Source organism: Microplitis mediator, chromosome 7, assembly GCF_029852145.1.
Source record: "Microplitis mediator isolate UGA2020A chromosome 7, iyMicMedi2.1, whole genome shotgun sequence".
NCBI classification, from domain to species: domain Eukaryota; kingdom Metazoa; phylum Arthropoda; class Insecta; order Hymenoptera; family Braconidae; genus Microplitis; species Microplitis mediator.
The window spans coordinates 3089093-3105379 of NC_079975.1; the positions used below are offsets into that span (position 1 = coordinate 3089093).

The 16287-nt window shown below is 33.2% G+C and overlaps 4 protein-coding genes and 1 long non-coding RNA gene across 6 annotated transcripts; 3 read left to right on the forward strand and 2 right to left on the reverse strand.

Annotated features, from left to right (window-relative positions):
• On the forward strand, positions 1 to 3564 carry LOC130671689 (PR domain zinc finger protein 15-like). The gene is made up of 3 exons (XM_057475741.1): positions 1 to 235; positions 300 to 364; positions 632 to 3564. The coding sequence occupies exons 1-3, from the start codon at positions 148 to 150 to the stop codon at positions 3419 to 3421; spliced, it is 2943 nt and encodes a 980-aa protein (XP_057331724.1). The 5' UTR covers positions 1 to 147; the 3' UTR covers positions 3422 to 3564.
• Positions 3447 to 4723, reverse strand: LOC130671710 (uncharacterized). Its single transcript, XR_008990556.1, has 2 exons — positions 3558 to 4723; positions 3447 to 3478 (listed from the first exon to the last, which is right to left on the reverse strand). It is a non-coding gene; the product is annotated as an uncharacterized LOC130671710 (long non-coding RNA).
• Positions 4724 to 5263: 540 nt separating this feature from the next.
• On the forward strand, positions 5264 to 15300 carry LOC130671692 (cullin-4A). Of its 2 annotated transcripts, none has more exons than XM_057475744.1 (6): positions 5264 to 6044; positions 6455 to 6818; positions 7627 to 9154; positions 9341 to 9493; positions 9838 to 11219; positions 15028 to 15300. In XM_057475744.1, the coding sequence occupies exons 1-5, from the start codon at positions 5567 to 5569 to the stop codon at positions 9931 to 9933; spliced, it is 2619 nt and encodes an 872-aa protein (XP_057331727.1). In that variant the 5' UTR covers positions 5264 to 5566; the 3' UTR covers positions 9934 to 11219; positions 15028 to 15300. The 2 variants fall into 2 exon arrangements, with proteins under 2 accessions (XP_057331727.1, XP_057331726.1); XM_057475743.1 differs by having other exon boundaries at positions 15077 to 15300.
• On the reverse strand, positions 11351 to 14327 carry LOC130671693 (mitochondrial intermediate peptidase). The gene is made up of 2 exons (XM_057475745.1): positions 13600 to 14327; positions 11351 to 13532 (listed from the first exon to the last, which is right to left on the reverse strand). Exons 1-2 carry the CDS (start codon positions 13735 to 13737, stop codon positions 11577 to 11579), a joined length of 2094 nt encoding a protein of 697 aa, XP_057331728.1. The 5' UTR covers positions 13738 to 14327; the 3' UTR covers positions 11351 to 11576.
• LOC130671709 (uncharacterized) lies at positions 15156 to 15916 on the forward strand. Its single transcript, XM_057475771.1, has 4 exons — positions 15156 to 15296; positions 15383 to 15463; positions 15559 to 15704; positions 15777 to 15916. Exons 1-4 carry the CDS (start codon positions 15233 to 15235, stop codon positions 15894 to 15896), a joined length of 411 nt encoding a protein of 136 aa, XP_057331754.1. The 5' UTR covers positions 15156 to 15232; the 3' UTR covers positions 15897 to 15916.
• The last annotated feature ends 371 nt before the right edge of the window (positions 15917 to 16287 follow it).

Below are 16287 nucleotides of genomic sequence, written 5' to 3' on the forward strand. Positions count from 1 at the left end.
TTTAGCTAAATTCAAACTTAACCTCTCGCTCTCGATTACGATTTATTTTTTACGTTAATTTTAATTATTTTATTTTATTAGCTGTCAGTAATTTTAAAAATAGTAACAATAAATTATTTGTTACATATTAAGTTTAAATTTATAAAAATGTTGTCGTCAAAAGTAAAATCCGAAGACGATAATAAATTGATGGGTTGTGATGTTGGCAACAACAACATAACAATTAATTTTTCAGGTAAATTATTTTTATTGATTATTTATTTTTTTTATTAAATATTTATTATTTTATTATTTTACAGGATGCAACATCTGCGGGGATTCCCACAGCACTCATGAGTGTTATTTTTTATTAAATTTAAACTACGTAATTATTTAAATAATTTATTTTATGATCCTGAAATTAGAAGACAATTAAAAATTTTTGAATTTTTTTTTCAACAAATTAATTACAAGAAAAAAAAAACTAAAAAAATGCACATTTAGAAACTCAAAACAGCTATAGGTGCATTTTTTTAAATATTTTTTTTTATTATTCATCGTTTTTAAAAAAATTATTAGACGTCGGCTAATTTCAGTATCATTTTATTTTTTTTATTGACTGAGTGGTTTATTTATTTATTTATTTATTTAGATCAAAGACACAGAGACAATATCACGAGCACGTCAGACATTACCCAAAGACCTGGAGATCACTCGAATGGCTGATGGAACGACTAGTATAATTGCCAAGTGTGATTACCAACGAGGAACAACCTTTGGACCTTTCGAATCCAAACGTAACTGGGCAATGAACCCGGCGACTAATTTTCCTATAAAGGTTTTTGGAGAGTCGGTAAATGACACTTATTACCTAGAGTATTCCGACGAGGACACCAGTAACTGGATGTGCTTCATACTGCCCGCCACCAACGCCCGGGAACAGAATTTAATTTGCTATCAAATGAAGCAGGAAATTTTTTACACCGTGATGAGAACGATTAAAGCTGGAGAAGAGTTGAGAGTCTGGTACGCGCCGTACTATGCGCAGAAGATGAAGATGCCGCTATATATCACCGAGTCTACGAGCCAAGACAAACCCATTCAGACGGTCGTGGCTAAAGAGAAGGACCCGGCGGAGATTCTAGACATAGACAACGCTATGGCGCAGGAATTAGCCAAGAGACTTCCAGCCACGCAGCTGGGTGCTAAAGATGACAAGAAGATTTGGACATGTCGTATTTGCTCGGTGACGATTGATTCAGTGGTCGCTTACGCGAAGCATCAGATGGATCACTACAAGCCTCTAGTTGGGCTTTTTTGTACTGTTTGTGATAAAAAATTTTCTAGTGTCTATGCTTTAGAGAAACACAGAGCTGACTGTCATGACCCGGCGGTCAGTGAAGATATTGGGATACCGACTTCGGCGAACCAGCAGCAGCAAAACGCCGCAACTATTTTAAATATGAGCGAGGATTTCATGACAGGAAAAGAAAATCAGCATGATCTATCACTGCTGGATAATTCAATGAATACTAATGATTTGCTTCATCATGAGGGAAATCTTATAGAAAATTCTTCATTGAAATCAATCCTAGAGAATCAGTGTTTGAATATGAACATAAGTTCAATAGCTGAGTCTATTTTATCTGAAAATATATCAGGTGCTGATTCGGTTAAATTTAATGTTGAAGAATTGTCATCTGAACTGCTAGACATATCTCCAGATGTTGATCAAAGAACTGCTGGACGTCTGATGGATGATTTTGATTGTGATATTTGCGGTAAAAAATTCCAGCGTGTTAATTATTTGTATCGTCATTTACGCAAACATACTGGGGAATTTATTTGTCCAACTTGTTTGTGCGTTTTTGCTAGAAAAGAAAATTTGATGTCGCATGTCTGCGAAGCTCATTCGACACAGAATAAAAATAACGTACGCTATCAGTGCTCATATTGTCCTAAAAATTTTGCGGTAGAAAAGTATCTGAAAAAACACATTGCGCAGCACGTGGAATTCAATCGCTGCAAGAGATGCCGTCATAAATTTTCCACAAAGTCGGAACTGGACTCACACAAATGTGCAGCACCCAAGCCAGCTTGCGGACAGTGTGGAAAAAAATTTCTCAGCGTAGTGTATCTTAATCGTCATATGAAAAGACACAATGAGGTGCCAAAAGTCGCCAAGAAAAGAATAAAAAATGTGGAAGAAAAGCCGGCGATTTGTGAAAAATGCGGGGAAATTTTTAAAAATCTCTGCAGTCTTCAGCAGCATCAAAGATCTCACGGCGAAAGAACTTACGAGTGTGATATTTGTAACCGACGTTTTCATAGGATCGGTGTTTTGAAGGAACACAAAGCCACTCATCAGAATGTCGAGCTGCCTTGCAATATTTGTGATAAAAAATTAAAAAGTAAAAAAGCTCTGGACGTTCACATTCTGCTGCATGGAAACAAAAAGTTTCAGTGCGACAAATGCGACAAGAGTTTTTTTCAAAAATGTAATTATCTCAAGCACTACAGAAACGTTCATGCAGAAAAGAGCACTCACACTTGCTCGCTCTGTTCAATGCAATTCACTAATAAAATAACTTATAATAAACATATCGCGAGTCACAATAAAACTACTTCTGAATTTCTGTGCAATACTTGCAATAAATATTTTCACACTCAGGCTAAACTTAACAGACATGTTCAGACTTGTCACAGTGGTATTATTTATCGTTGTCCTTTCTGCGAGATGACTGCAAGACATCGTCACAGTATGAGAAGACACTTTGAGAGACAGCATAAAGATTTAAATGATGAATGGAATAAACCGGGATTTGTTAATCAGTTTGCTGAACAATCAACGATTGAATTTATTAAAAATAGTTCAAAAAAATCTGGTACTTCTAATAAACGGGTTTCACATTCTAAACCACCATCAGTTGGATCAAATGCTGAACCAGTTATTGGACCAATTACTGAACCAATTGCTGTACCAATCGCTGGATCAATTACTGGTCCAATCGCTGGATCAATTACTGGACCAATCGCTGGATCAATTGTTGGAACAAGTACTGGACCAATTACAGGGTCAGTTAATGGATCAATTACAGGGTTAGTTAATGAATCAATGACAGGTTCAGTTAATGGACCACTAACAGGATCAGTTACTGGAGCAATTACAGGACCAGTTGAATCATTTCCTGTTAATTTAAATACTGTACACGTAAATCAAGTTGAAGAAAATAATCATGCAATAAATAATCAAGTTTTAATGGAAAATATAAAAGTCGATCAACAAATAAACAATACTCAGTTACTTAATGATGTACCACAACTTAGTATTGATACAAATTCACAACTCGCTGAATCCGTTTTAAATAACACTTATATTTTTGGTGAAGATGGAGATATCATGTTCTACGTCTTGGATAATAATCCCATCCCGGGTTACTAAATATAAATATAAAATATAAATATCCGTTGGTATGAGGTTCAAAGACGACCCTGAAGACTGAAGTACATATTAAATATTAAATAATACATATATTTAAAAAATATATTAATAGAGTTATATTCAGTGGTATATTTACATGTCTCAGTAGATTGTACAAAAGAAAGTATTTAAACTTCAGTCGATAGAATTAATTATAATTGTTATATTTAAAGTTTAAGAGTTACCAATTTTTGAGAACTTTTGAGACTGATGTAACTGTGATATACAGTATTTGCAATTAGCAAGCAATATTATATTAACATATATCCTTACTGTGTTACATTTCTCACTGATCACTGATCGCTATTATTTTATCAATGTCAATTTGAGTTTTTTACTGATTACCCAGTAGTCACTCACTATCTTTTTGTCTACACTTTTAATTATCTCGAGTTTATTATAAACGAATTTCTTTTTTTAAAATAACTATAATGTAAAGATAAATATTTTCCCAGGTTTTAAAAATAAATTTTAATGTTTAAATACATATTTTATTATTTTTATTTCACGCATATTTAAATAAGAAAAATTTTATCGTAATCAAAGTAGCAGTCATTTAAAATATTTATTTATTTATTTTATTTTTCTGATGACAATTAACGATAATTAAAAATAATAAACTTTTCATATGTCGGCTACTTTCGGCGGCATAAAATTTTCCCCGGGTAAAGTAGACATATAATTTACTAGGGCATCAAAGTTAATTATTAAGTTAAAGTCAACAAAGTTAATAAATGTCTAATGGCTACGAGTCAGTATTAAATTCATTTATTTATTTATTTAAATGCAAGAATTGTAGTGATACTGAAGTCAGCCGATGTCTAATAATTTTTTGATTCTTTTAAAAACGATAAGTTGTTTAAAAAAAAATATTTACAAAAATTGCACCTATAGATTTTTTAATTTTCTACCTGTGCATATTTTTAGTTTTTTCTTTTTGTTTTTAATTTGTTTAAAAAAAATCCAAAAGTTTTATCTACAAATTTCAGGATCGTAGAATTATGGCATTCAAATAGCAGATTTAAATGATTCTAAAGTTAGCAGACAATTAATAATTTTCGGATTTTTTTTTCACCCAATCAATTACAAAAAAACTAAAACTAAAAATATGCACATGTAGAAAATTTTAAAAACTACTGGTGCAATTTTTGCAAATATTTTTTTTTTTATGGTTCATCCTCTAAATGAAAATCCAAAAACTATTAGACGTCTGCTAACTTCAGTATCATAGATTTAAAAATTTTTAAATTTGAAAAAAAAAAATTAAAAATTACTCTCGTCATTTTAAAATATCCACAAAAAAATATAAAAAACTCCGAATCCATTTTTAAAATTTCTTTCTATTAATAAGATAACGTTTGAGTGTCAGCTTTTTATCAGAGTCCAGTCCCCCTGTAAATTTTATTGATAAAATAATTTTATTTAAATGACAGATAATTACTTATTGTCATAAATTATTTAAAATTTAAAAAAAATTACCATTTTTTCCTAAAAATTTACATAAAATTATTTTTCAGACTAAAATTCACTCCTCTGAAATTTTTGAATTTTTTTCCTACATAATTTATTTTTTTAAAAATATATCAAAAAACCATATTACCCTCACTATTACTACCAATTACAAATTGTTTATAAATAAACCCAAAGTTACATAAGAATACAATAAAATTTTACCAATACCTGAAACAAAAAATTTGAATTTCTGAATAAAAAATATATTTGACTAAAGTCCCGTCAAAAGATAAATAAAGTGGCGCGTGCGCAAAAGATTAACGTGACCGTATGTAGTTTTTTTTTTATTTTACAAAAGGCTGAATCTTCGCGAGTATAATAAAATTTTGTCCGCGGTACTGCGCGATAGTTCTCGATGATTTTTATACAATTAAAATATTAATATTGGACCAATTTATAATTAGTTTGTGTAGTTAACGTAACAAAATAATATTTAAATAATTTTTTTAGGTAAAAATCCATAATAAATAAATATTAATTATCGTCCACGAGAAAGTGGCAGCAAGATAATAAAATAAATCGAACCTATATACAAAGTTATATACACATATCTATATAATATAACGAGGGCCAACGGCCGGGTGATGCGCGCATATGTCTAGGCTCGGGAGGACCCAGCCTCTGGCAATAGGACAGGTGAAGAGGTCCGCGGTTGAGCATCATCACCACAATCATCACAATCACAATCACTACGGTCCCAGCACCAGTGGTAGTAATAATAGCAGCAGCACCAGCAGTTCCACCTCCAGCACCAGCAATAATTTAAATCAGCAGCATCAGCATTCAGCAGCATCGTTGCTGAGTGGCTACGGTGGTGGCCCGTCAAAACGTTTCAGACACAACAACCCCTCTACCTCAGCATCAGCATCAACATCAACCAGCATTCACGACGACGACGACGACGACGAGGAATTCGAAAGCAGTATGACTGACACGGCAACAGCTACCACTGAGAAGAGAGCTAATTTTTCGGCGCTAAATGTTTCTAATCCAAATGGAGTCAATAAACTGTCCAATGTCGCAAACTCGAAACCAGGATCTGCTAAAAAACTTATTATTAAAAATTTCAAAAGTAAGAATCACACATTTTTTTTTAAACTTCATTTTATTTTTATTAATCGCCATTAATTTTTTTTATTATGACATAACCTACAATCAGCTGACTGTAATTGGCATATTGCCGTTAATTGCGACATTTGTCATTGAAAAATATTTTGTTATATTTTTATTCATTTTATCTTATCTGGTAATTCTACAACTTGGTAAAATTTATTTAAAATTAAAATTAAACTTTTTTTCATTGTTCGTTAAATTGTAACATAACCTGTAGGTTATTAATAATTTAACGTAAAAAAAAAGTTGAATGATTGAGCAACATTCGAATATGATCGTTCGAGAATATACTCGGCAGACGTATATATTTATTTATACATTTATGTAATTTTTGTTGGTGTCTTTTAATGTGTTGTTATTTTTACTCAGATAAACCAAAACTGCCAGATAATTACCAGGAAGAGACATGGGAAAAATTGCGAGAAGCAGTGGTTGCTATACAAACGAGCAAGAGCATACGTTATTCGTTAGAAGATTTATATCAGGCTGTTGAAAATATGTGTAATCACAAAATGGCATCGACGTTGTACGCAAATCTTACGGTACTCACTGAGTCACACGTCAAGGCGAACATTGAACAATTTTTAGCAGAGTCTATGGATCGTCATATATTTTTAAAAAAGATGAATGAATGTTGGCAGAGTCATTGTCGTCAGATGATCATGATTCGCAGTATCTTTTTGTACCTGGATAGAACATACGTTTTACAGAATCCCACAATCTCATCTATTTGGTAAAATATTTATTAATTTATGCTGATTTTAATTTTAAATATACATCCAGATATTTTACTGTAAAAGTTCGGGAGTGACTGCGGATTTTATTTAAATCTTAATTTACTCGGAGTTCTGGAGTTTAATAAAAACAATCCCGCAACTCCCCTTCGGAGTGAATTTCACTCCAAGGAGATTGAGAGGGAAAGGGGTCTGAGATTTAAAAAAAAGAGGATATTTTTGTAATTTTTTTTTTAGAATACATTCTTAACAAAATTCTTAAAATTTGTGACATTATTAAGCATCATTTCAAGAATATTCTGCTAAATTTTCATGAAAAAATATTGAAAAATAAGCCAGTGGTGGTGGGGAGAGACGAGTCACCTCAAAACAAAGTCTCCATGCCGTAGGCAGGATAACTCATGACTGCCTCATCTGAAATAAAAAAACCAAAAAGATTTCCTTAGTACATAAGTTTATCTTGGATTTGAACGAAGGAATAAATAAAACATTCATTTTTGAATTTGGAACTCGATTCTCCCCACTACCATTGGCTTATTTTTCAATATTTTCTTATGAAAATGTGTTAGAATATTCGTGGAATGATGTTTGATAATGTCACAAATTTTAAGAATTTTAATAACGAAGGTACTCGGAAAAAAAAAATCATAAAAATTTGCTATTTATCTTGTATCTCAGACCCCTTTCCCCCTTCAGTAAATAAACAGTCACCCGCTCCGTATTTGCTCCGGGTATAATCCGCGTTCACTCCGCGAATTTTTCCCAGTGTCTTTTTCGATAATTAATTTTTGAAAATTATTATTTTAGGGACATGGGTCTACATCTCTTCAGGATGCATATAGTTTTAAATAATCTCGTGCAGACAAGAACAGTCGAAGGACTGCTGATGTTGATTGAAAAAGAACGTCAAGGTGATACAGTCGATCGCACGCTGCTAAAATCACTCCTAAGAATGCTGTCGGATCTGCAAATCTATCAGGAAGCCTTTGAGACCAAGTTCCTGATGGCGACTGAGCGGCTGTACGCTGCGGAAGGCCAGCGACTGATGAACGAGCACGACGTCCCGGAGTATCTTGCTCACGTGGACAAACGTCTGCAAGAAGAAAACGAGCGGTTACTTCACTACCTCGATATGTCGACCAAGTGGTCACTGATTCACACAGTAGAGAAGCAGCTGCTGTCCGAGCATGTCACCAGTATTTTACAGAAAGGCCTCAGCGGATTGCTGGACGAAAACCGTATCAGCGATCTCTCCTTGCTGTACAATTTATACAGCCGTGTGAAGAATGGTCTCGTCGAGCTGTGCGTAAATTTCAACGCTTATATAAAGAAGAAAGGCAAGACGATAGTGATTGACCCGGAAAAGGACAAGACAATGGTCCAAGAGTTACTAGACTTTAAAGATAAGATGGACAATATTGTTAATACGTGTTTCTACAGAAATGAAAAGTTTGGTAACAGTTTAAAAGAAGCCTTCGAGGCTTTCATTAATCAGCGTGCTAATAAACCCGCTGAATTGATAGCCAAGTTTGTAGATATGAAACTCCGTGCGGGTAATAAAGAAGCAACTGAAGAAGAATTAGAACGATTGTTAGATAAAATAATGGTGTTATTCCGTTTTATTCATGGTAAGGATGTGTTCGAAGCTTTCTACAAGAAAGATTTAGCGAAAAGATTGCTGGTGGGTAAATCGGCGTCCGTTGACGCGGAAAAGTCAATGCTTTCGAAGCTGAAACAGGAGTGCGGAGGTGGATTCACCAGCAAGCTCGAGGGAATGTTCAAGGACATGGAACTTAGTAAGGATATAAATATCGCGTTTAAACAGTACTCGGGTAATTTGCAGCATGAAATATATGCTAATAATTTGGACTTGACGGTCTCTATCCTGACAATGGGCTACTGGCCAACGTATCCGGTAATGGAGGTGACACTGCCCTCGGAAATGGTCCAGTATCAGGAAGTATTTAATAAATTTTACTTGGGCAAACACAGTGGACGTAAACTACAGTGGCAACCGACTTTGGGACACTGTGTCCTTAAAGCCTGGTTCCATGCTGGTAACAAAGAGCTTCAGGTCTCACTATTCCAAGCTCTTGTGCTTATTTTATTTAATGACACTGATGATTTATCACTTGAAGAAATAAAAGCCGCGACTAATATTGAAGACGGTGAATTACGAAGGACTTTGCAGTCACTTGCTTGTGGTAAAGCTAGAGTATTGCAAAAAAATCCACGCGGGCGTGATGTTGCTGATAACGATCGTTTTGTCTTCCATGCTGATTTTACTAATAAACTTTTTAGAATTAAAATTAATCAGATTCAAATGAAGGAGACGGTAATTTTATTTATTTGAGGCGAAAGACCTTGTACCCGATCAGGGAACTAGTACTCGGTCTCTCCATATATTTAGTAAATATAGATATATAAATACATGTGATCGGGTACTAGTTCCTCGATCGGGTACTGGATTTCTTACCTACTTCAGTTTTTAAAATTTATTTACTTATTTATTGTTGTGCAGAATGAAGAACAGAAAGCAACTGAAGAAAGAGTTTATCAAGACAGACAATATCAAATAGATGCTGCTATTGTGAGGATTATGAAAATGAGAAAAACGCTAACACATAATCTTCTTATCAGTGAACTTTACAATCAGCTCAAATTTCCAGTAAAGGTAATTAATTGAGTTGATTAATTAATTAATAAACAATACAGTCGACTACCCGTTATAAGCCTGGTCTAGGGGACGTAGGGAAAAAATTAAAGTAAATTTTCATCGATAATTTGTCTATTTTTCCCTTTGTTAGCTTATAATTTAGAGGATTTTAACGGAGGCTTATAACGAGCTCTCAGGTACGAAACTCCTTAGAGTTCCCCTTTAAGAGGGGGAAGTTATTTGGACTCAGTAACTCCCGATTGAGGGGAAGAGGCTTCTGGCGGGTAGTCGACTGTAATAGTGTCAGATTTGAATATTTAAAAAATTTATTAACTAATTAATTATTTAAATTTTAAATTTAGCCGGCAGATCTAAAGAAAAGAATCGAGTCATTAATAGATCGCGACTACATGGAACGGGACAAGGACAATGCAAATCAGTACAATTACGTTGCGTAACCACAACCACTTGCCAAAGTAACGTTTAACCCACGGGGATTGTGTGTTAGAATTAAAATCATCACCATAAAATAAATGAAAAGTAAATAATGATAAATAAAAAATATAAATAAGTCAAGGTAACAGAAGCGGAACGACTGTCTTCACTGGCTTTGCACGCAAAAGTTTAAAATTAAATAAATAAGCAATAAAATTCATCACTCAATGACGTCAAATACGACGGAAAATCTGGACTTTTTTTTTATTTTATCCATCAGTGATCAAGTGAATGATTCAATGCAGCTACAAAAATTACTTTATACAGTGGAATGATAACTATTTTATTATTATTTTCTTTTTTTATTTTTTCCAGCTCGATTTATTCATTTATCAGACTTTATTTTTTTTCTTATACTCTAGTGTTTATACTCGGGTTTATTTTTTGTTTATTAAAGAAATAAAAAATTGTAATTATAAATTACAGCTCAATAATGTTTGCTTGAGCTTGCAATGAGAAATAAACTTTGTAATGATTAATGATAAATAATTACACTTAAGAGACTGTTTGTACGAGTGAAAGTGTTCAGTGTTTTCAGTGCGTAGACGTCGACTTAATTCAGATAATAAGAAATAATTAATTAATTAATTAATTAAACTTATAATAAAAAAAAAAGCTAAAAAAAAATAAGAAATTTTTCCATTGAATTAATCAACAAAGTGAACTACTATAGGATACAATTGTATAAAAAAAAAAAAAAAAAAATTATTACTTACATTTAATATCATCATTTATAAATAACAAAGCATTATAATTATTAATTATTAATTAATAACATTATTATTAAAAAAAAAAAAAACATTTTAAAAGATGCGATGTCATTTGGCTTTTCGTAATCGTCTGATTATTTATAAAATTTGTTTATTGATTAAATAAAATAATAATAAACCGCGGCCGGATTATTTTTAAAAAAATTTTCTTATTTCAATTTTAATTGCGGGAGATTTAAAATTTTAAATATCTGGCGTACGGTAATATTTTGATACAAACACAGTAACTAGTCGGTAATCATGGATGTTATTTTTGCAGTATATATATTTACTATTGATATTTTTTAAAATTACTACGAAATTATTTTTTGTTACGCATTGCAATTTATATCAATGAATTTATCGTTAATAAATAAATAAATAAATAAATGAAAATACAAAACTATGTACTGTGTTTGTGTCTTTCTTATGCTTAATGTGGAACTTATTATTTAAAATGTGTAATATTTCGTAGGATTTATCAAAGGAATGTAAATAGGGTAAGATAAAAAAAAAAAATAATAATAATAATAATCATAAGTAAAAATAAAAAACATTCGTACTTGTAATAAAAATACAACGAAAACGATATTGGAAATATCAAACAATTATTTATATAACAACTAAATTATAAAGTAACAAAATAATTTAAGGTATCAAGTATAATATTAATTGATACTGAAGTTAGCCGACGTCTATTAATTTTTGGATTTTTTTTTCAAAACGATAGATTATAAAAAAAAATTGCACTTGTAGTTTTTAAAATTTTCTACATTTGCATTTTTTTTATTGAATTATTGAAAAAAAATCCGGAAATTACTAATTGTCTGTTAACTTCAGGATCATTATTAATTAATTTATTTATTTAAAGCTAAGATTGACTGAACATGTTGGTCTTTTTCGTCAATTTCGTTGACGAGAGCGTTGGCGAAATTAAGGGCGCTGGCTTCTTTGTTCAAAAAATCGGAGACGACTTTAGAAGAGGGTTTCCCGCCGCCGTGAGCAAGACACTCTCTGCGGTATTTTTCTCCGGCTGATCTGCTCAGAGGATCTCTTTGGAAGTAAGTCTGCCAGATCCAGGAAGCGATAGCGCGGGATATGAGGTAGGAGTAGTACTTGGCGCCGTAGCCGACGAGGTGAGAGAACCTCAGCTGCCATGCGGTGTTTTCCACGTAGGGAAGGCCATAGTAGTTGTTCTGAATCTCGGCTAGTGTCTTTGTGGTGGATCCTTGGAGCTGTTTTGAATGGTAGACATGATCCAGCATGCTGTAGAAAACCTGGACCTGCAATTCCGAGGCGGGGAAAACGTTTTTAGAGGCACAAAGCTTCTCGATCATGTCATCGGGAAGTGATTCTTGGGTCTGGTAGTGTTTGGCGAAGAGTTTTATGATCCTTTTGTCGCTGGCAAAGTACTCCATTAGTACACTGGGTACTTCGGCAAAGTCGGAGCTGCAACGAGTTCCTGTTACGTGTTGGTACTGCGTCCGACCTAGCATCGAGTGCAGCGCGTGTCCCATTTCATGGAAAAGATTGTCGACGGCCGAGGGACTGAGTAGACAAGGATTGTTCCATCTTGGCGAAGGCAGCGACAGCATTAGGACAACCACCGGGTTCTGGTAGGTTCCATCAGCTAACAATCTGCCTCCGCGGATCGTAAAGTGGCAGTCTTGATTTGGTTTTCCTTCTCGTTCGAAGAAGTCGCAGTAAATGTGTCCTAGTGTTCCTTCATTTTCATCAACCACTGCGAGTTTTTGTACATTTGGCGCCCATATTTCTCCAGCTTCAGCAGGCTCTGGTTCCAGTCTGACTCCGTACAACGACTGGGTCAGGATATTCAGACCATCCATGCATGCTCCAAGTGAAAAATAAGGCGCGAACTCATTATTCGACGTTCCCAGCCACATTTTCTTAACTTTGGTTGTGAAATAAGTCGTGTCCCATGGCATCAGAGCTTGCTGGACACTAGTTTCGGCTTTTTTCATTTCTCGCATTACATCAAAGTCTCTATTAGCTCGATCCTTCATCTCCACATTCAGAATGTCCAAAAAAGCACGGACTACTTCCGGAGTTTCAACAGTACTTCCTCTGATAGCGCGATGCGCGTAAGTAGGGAACCCGCAGATCTCCGCCAATTGATGCCTTGAGTTCAGCAACTCCTTCAGTAAATTTTCTTGCCGGTCGTCTGGGTATAAAAATATTTTATAAGCAGCTTCGCGTGCCAAAGCATTAGCCGAGTCAGTAAATAACCCATTGACTAAAATATGATCGCCTTCTTTGAGAAAATATTGTCTAATATGTTCAGGCAGCAGATCAGAGTCAACTGATCGCGGTGTCACAGCTCCGGCCATAAATTTCTGTCCGACTTGTAAAATTTTATCATTAATTTGCACGACCTGCCGGCGCAGATCCTCCGGCAAATGAATGCCGCACTGCTCAAAGTCAAAAAGAAATAATTTAGAAACATGGTCATCAATTTCCGTTGTTGGTTTTATGTCACCAGACTCCACGACTCTGCTCAATGAGTTGTATAATCCCCGGTGTGTGTTCAGTTTCTCAACGATTCCGCTCACAGCCAAACACGTGTCTTCAGCCGCCTCTGCGTACTTATGATCCGGGTGAGCGATTCTTATAAACTCTGCCAGATCAGCGACTCTGCAGAGCGAATCTGACAGGTCGTCAAATATCTGTACCATCTTACGAGTCCTGTCATGTCCTACTGCTTCTTCTATCAGTCTGTCCGAGTCACTGATCGCCTGGTCCTTCAGTTCTGAGAATCCTTCGGCTGTTCGAAGCTCCGGTAAACCAAACAAACCCTATCACATATTTTAAAATTAACTCATACTATTTTTATTTATCCGCTAATTAAAAAGGTCTACTTACACTTGGCTTGGGTGACAAATCAACTGCGTAAGTTTCTGCTGGTCCATAATTATTGAACGCTTTTGCTAACGGTGACCAAGTACTGACACTTCGTCTTCCTTTTGACTTTTTTAAATACTCACGTAATATTCGTAACATTTTTATTTACAGTCTCAGTCATTAAATAAATTCATTCATCCATTTATTCAAAATTTTATTCTATTGATATTTTTTTTATTTATATACAATTCTACTGCTCTAGGTTCCGGGTCTAGTTTAAACTTCTAGGTTGTGTTTTACATAAATATAAAACATAAACATTTTTTTTTTTTCCTTCTTGGCTATCGTCCCGGGAGGGCCACGTGCCACTTACTGCTGTGGATATTTTGTTTTATTTTTCTTGTGGTGATGATTTTTCTTCCTACTTGCTTGTTGCACTTCTTATTCTTTTTTAGTTAATTACTGTCTTGTTTTGCTGTTGTTATTTTTTTTTTAGTTTTATGCTTGTTGTTATTATTACTGTTCTGATTGTTTATTTATTATTTTTAATTATTTTTTCCGCGTATGAATGGTTGTTTAGGAGTATGAGTGGGGCTGTGATGTTTTATGAGATATGAGTTTGTATAAATTATAATTTCTTTTTTTTATTCAAAAATCACAATTAATAAAATACATTAAATTCTTGGGACATGCCAATCCAGCCAAAAATGATTTTTAAAAAAATTGATGTTACGTTGCCCTCTCTACAGGTATTTTAATGAAGTTAATTTTATGACTTTAATTAAAAAAAAAAATTTATGTGTAAATGGGATCTGTCTAAAAGGAACTATGTCCAAACGGGATCATGGACAATCAAATTCTAGGTAAACAGGATCATAGTAAGCAGGATGTGTAGAAAATAAATTTCGCGCTAAAATATGATGGCGTCATTCTTTAAAGGGAATACGCTACCGGACCTCTTTCTCACACTCAGAAAAATAAACGGGACTTTCTTTGTTGCACTTGTAGAGCAAAAGATAATTTTAAAACAATTTTTCTCGGAGATAAATTATAAATTTTTGAAATACGAAATTTCTAGCCCCAACTTGCTTTAATCGCTCATCATAATCGTTAAGTTTTTACTTTTTAAATATTATATTAAGTGAGTGTGAATGTAGCAGACATCAGACAAATTTTAAATTATAAATGTATAGGGTGAGTAATCAAAGAAATAATATCTATAAAAAATGCACTTATTATTTTTTAATTTTTTTAGATGTGCATTTTTTAAAAATTTTATTCGATTAATTATTTACTCTATTTATTTATAATTTGAAATTTGTCTGATCTCTGCTACATTCACACTCATTATATTAATTATATTATTATTTTACTCATTTTTTTATATTATTGATTATTATTTAACTTTTAACTTATTAATTTTATTTTTCATTTCATTTTTGCTTTCAGTTGAATTTTTATTTAAAATTTATTTAAAATATTCCGCCTTTTTTCATAGATGTCGTTCTTTATTTTTAATTAATGAGTAAATGAGGTTAAGTTGTACAGTGTGTCATGATCCCACATGTATGTAAATAGTATTAAATTCAGCAAATGTTTATTTTTTTTTTTTAAATATCAAAACAAGATCAATAACGTATAGATTTGCTGTAAAATGACAAAATCACTTGTCCGCGCGAGTTTGGAATTAATAAATATAAATGATGATATAAAAAAAGGTAATTATTCATTTATTTAATTAATATTTTAAATCTTTAGGTTATACTAATTATAAACAAATAATCATTTTATTTATTTTTTCCAGATAAAAAAAAGAAGAAGAAATCTGGTGACATTTTAAATCTGATTCCTGCTAATCATCGCGTTAGCAAAAAAAATAAATCAGGTATTTTATAGTTTTTATTTATTTTTATATAAATGTATACCAGGTTGACCCTAACCTTGAAATTTTATTTATTTACATTTATTATTTAATTACAGGGTCAATTATTTTTACGCATAATCGCAAACTGACTGTAGCCGAAGCGCGAAAAAAATTAGCTGATAAAAAAGATCCTACTGAAGATAACATTGAAAAATTATTGTTACTCAGCAATTATTCCGTTGATTCCGATACAGCTGCGAAGGTTTTTTTATTTTTAATTAAATTTTTATATAATTATAATCTAACGCACTAATTTACTAATATATTTTTTTAGTTATTTGAACGCGCAGTGAAGAAACGTCCAGTTTTAGAAGCAGAGAAGCCCAAAGAAGAAGAGCGCACCGCGTTTACCGAAGAAGATTTCGCTAAATTTGAAGCCGAGTTCATGGGATAAAGTTGCGATGCTGAACAGTGACCGGGAAAAAGGAAAATTAATATTAATTGTTACGTCATTTTTTTTTATATACTACACTATTTGGGTGCTCGGCCTGCCATTTATTGATGACAGTCGTCTGCAATCGCTATTCTATTCTCACGACATTGCCTTGATGGTACCAGCAGTCATAGGTCTGGGTTTTATCGGCGGTCTCATTGCATTCACTTGCTATCATCTCAGTCCTCAAATATTCCCATCGAAAAAAAACTGAATAAAAATGCTCCCGTATCAAATAAACATTTAAATCATCTGTAATTTGTTGCACATCTTCATTGCAAAATCACTCAAGATAACAAGTAGAATATTTATATAATTATAGATAATGATTGCGATATAATTTATCGCTTGC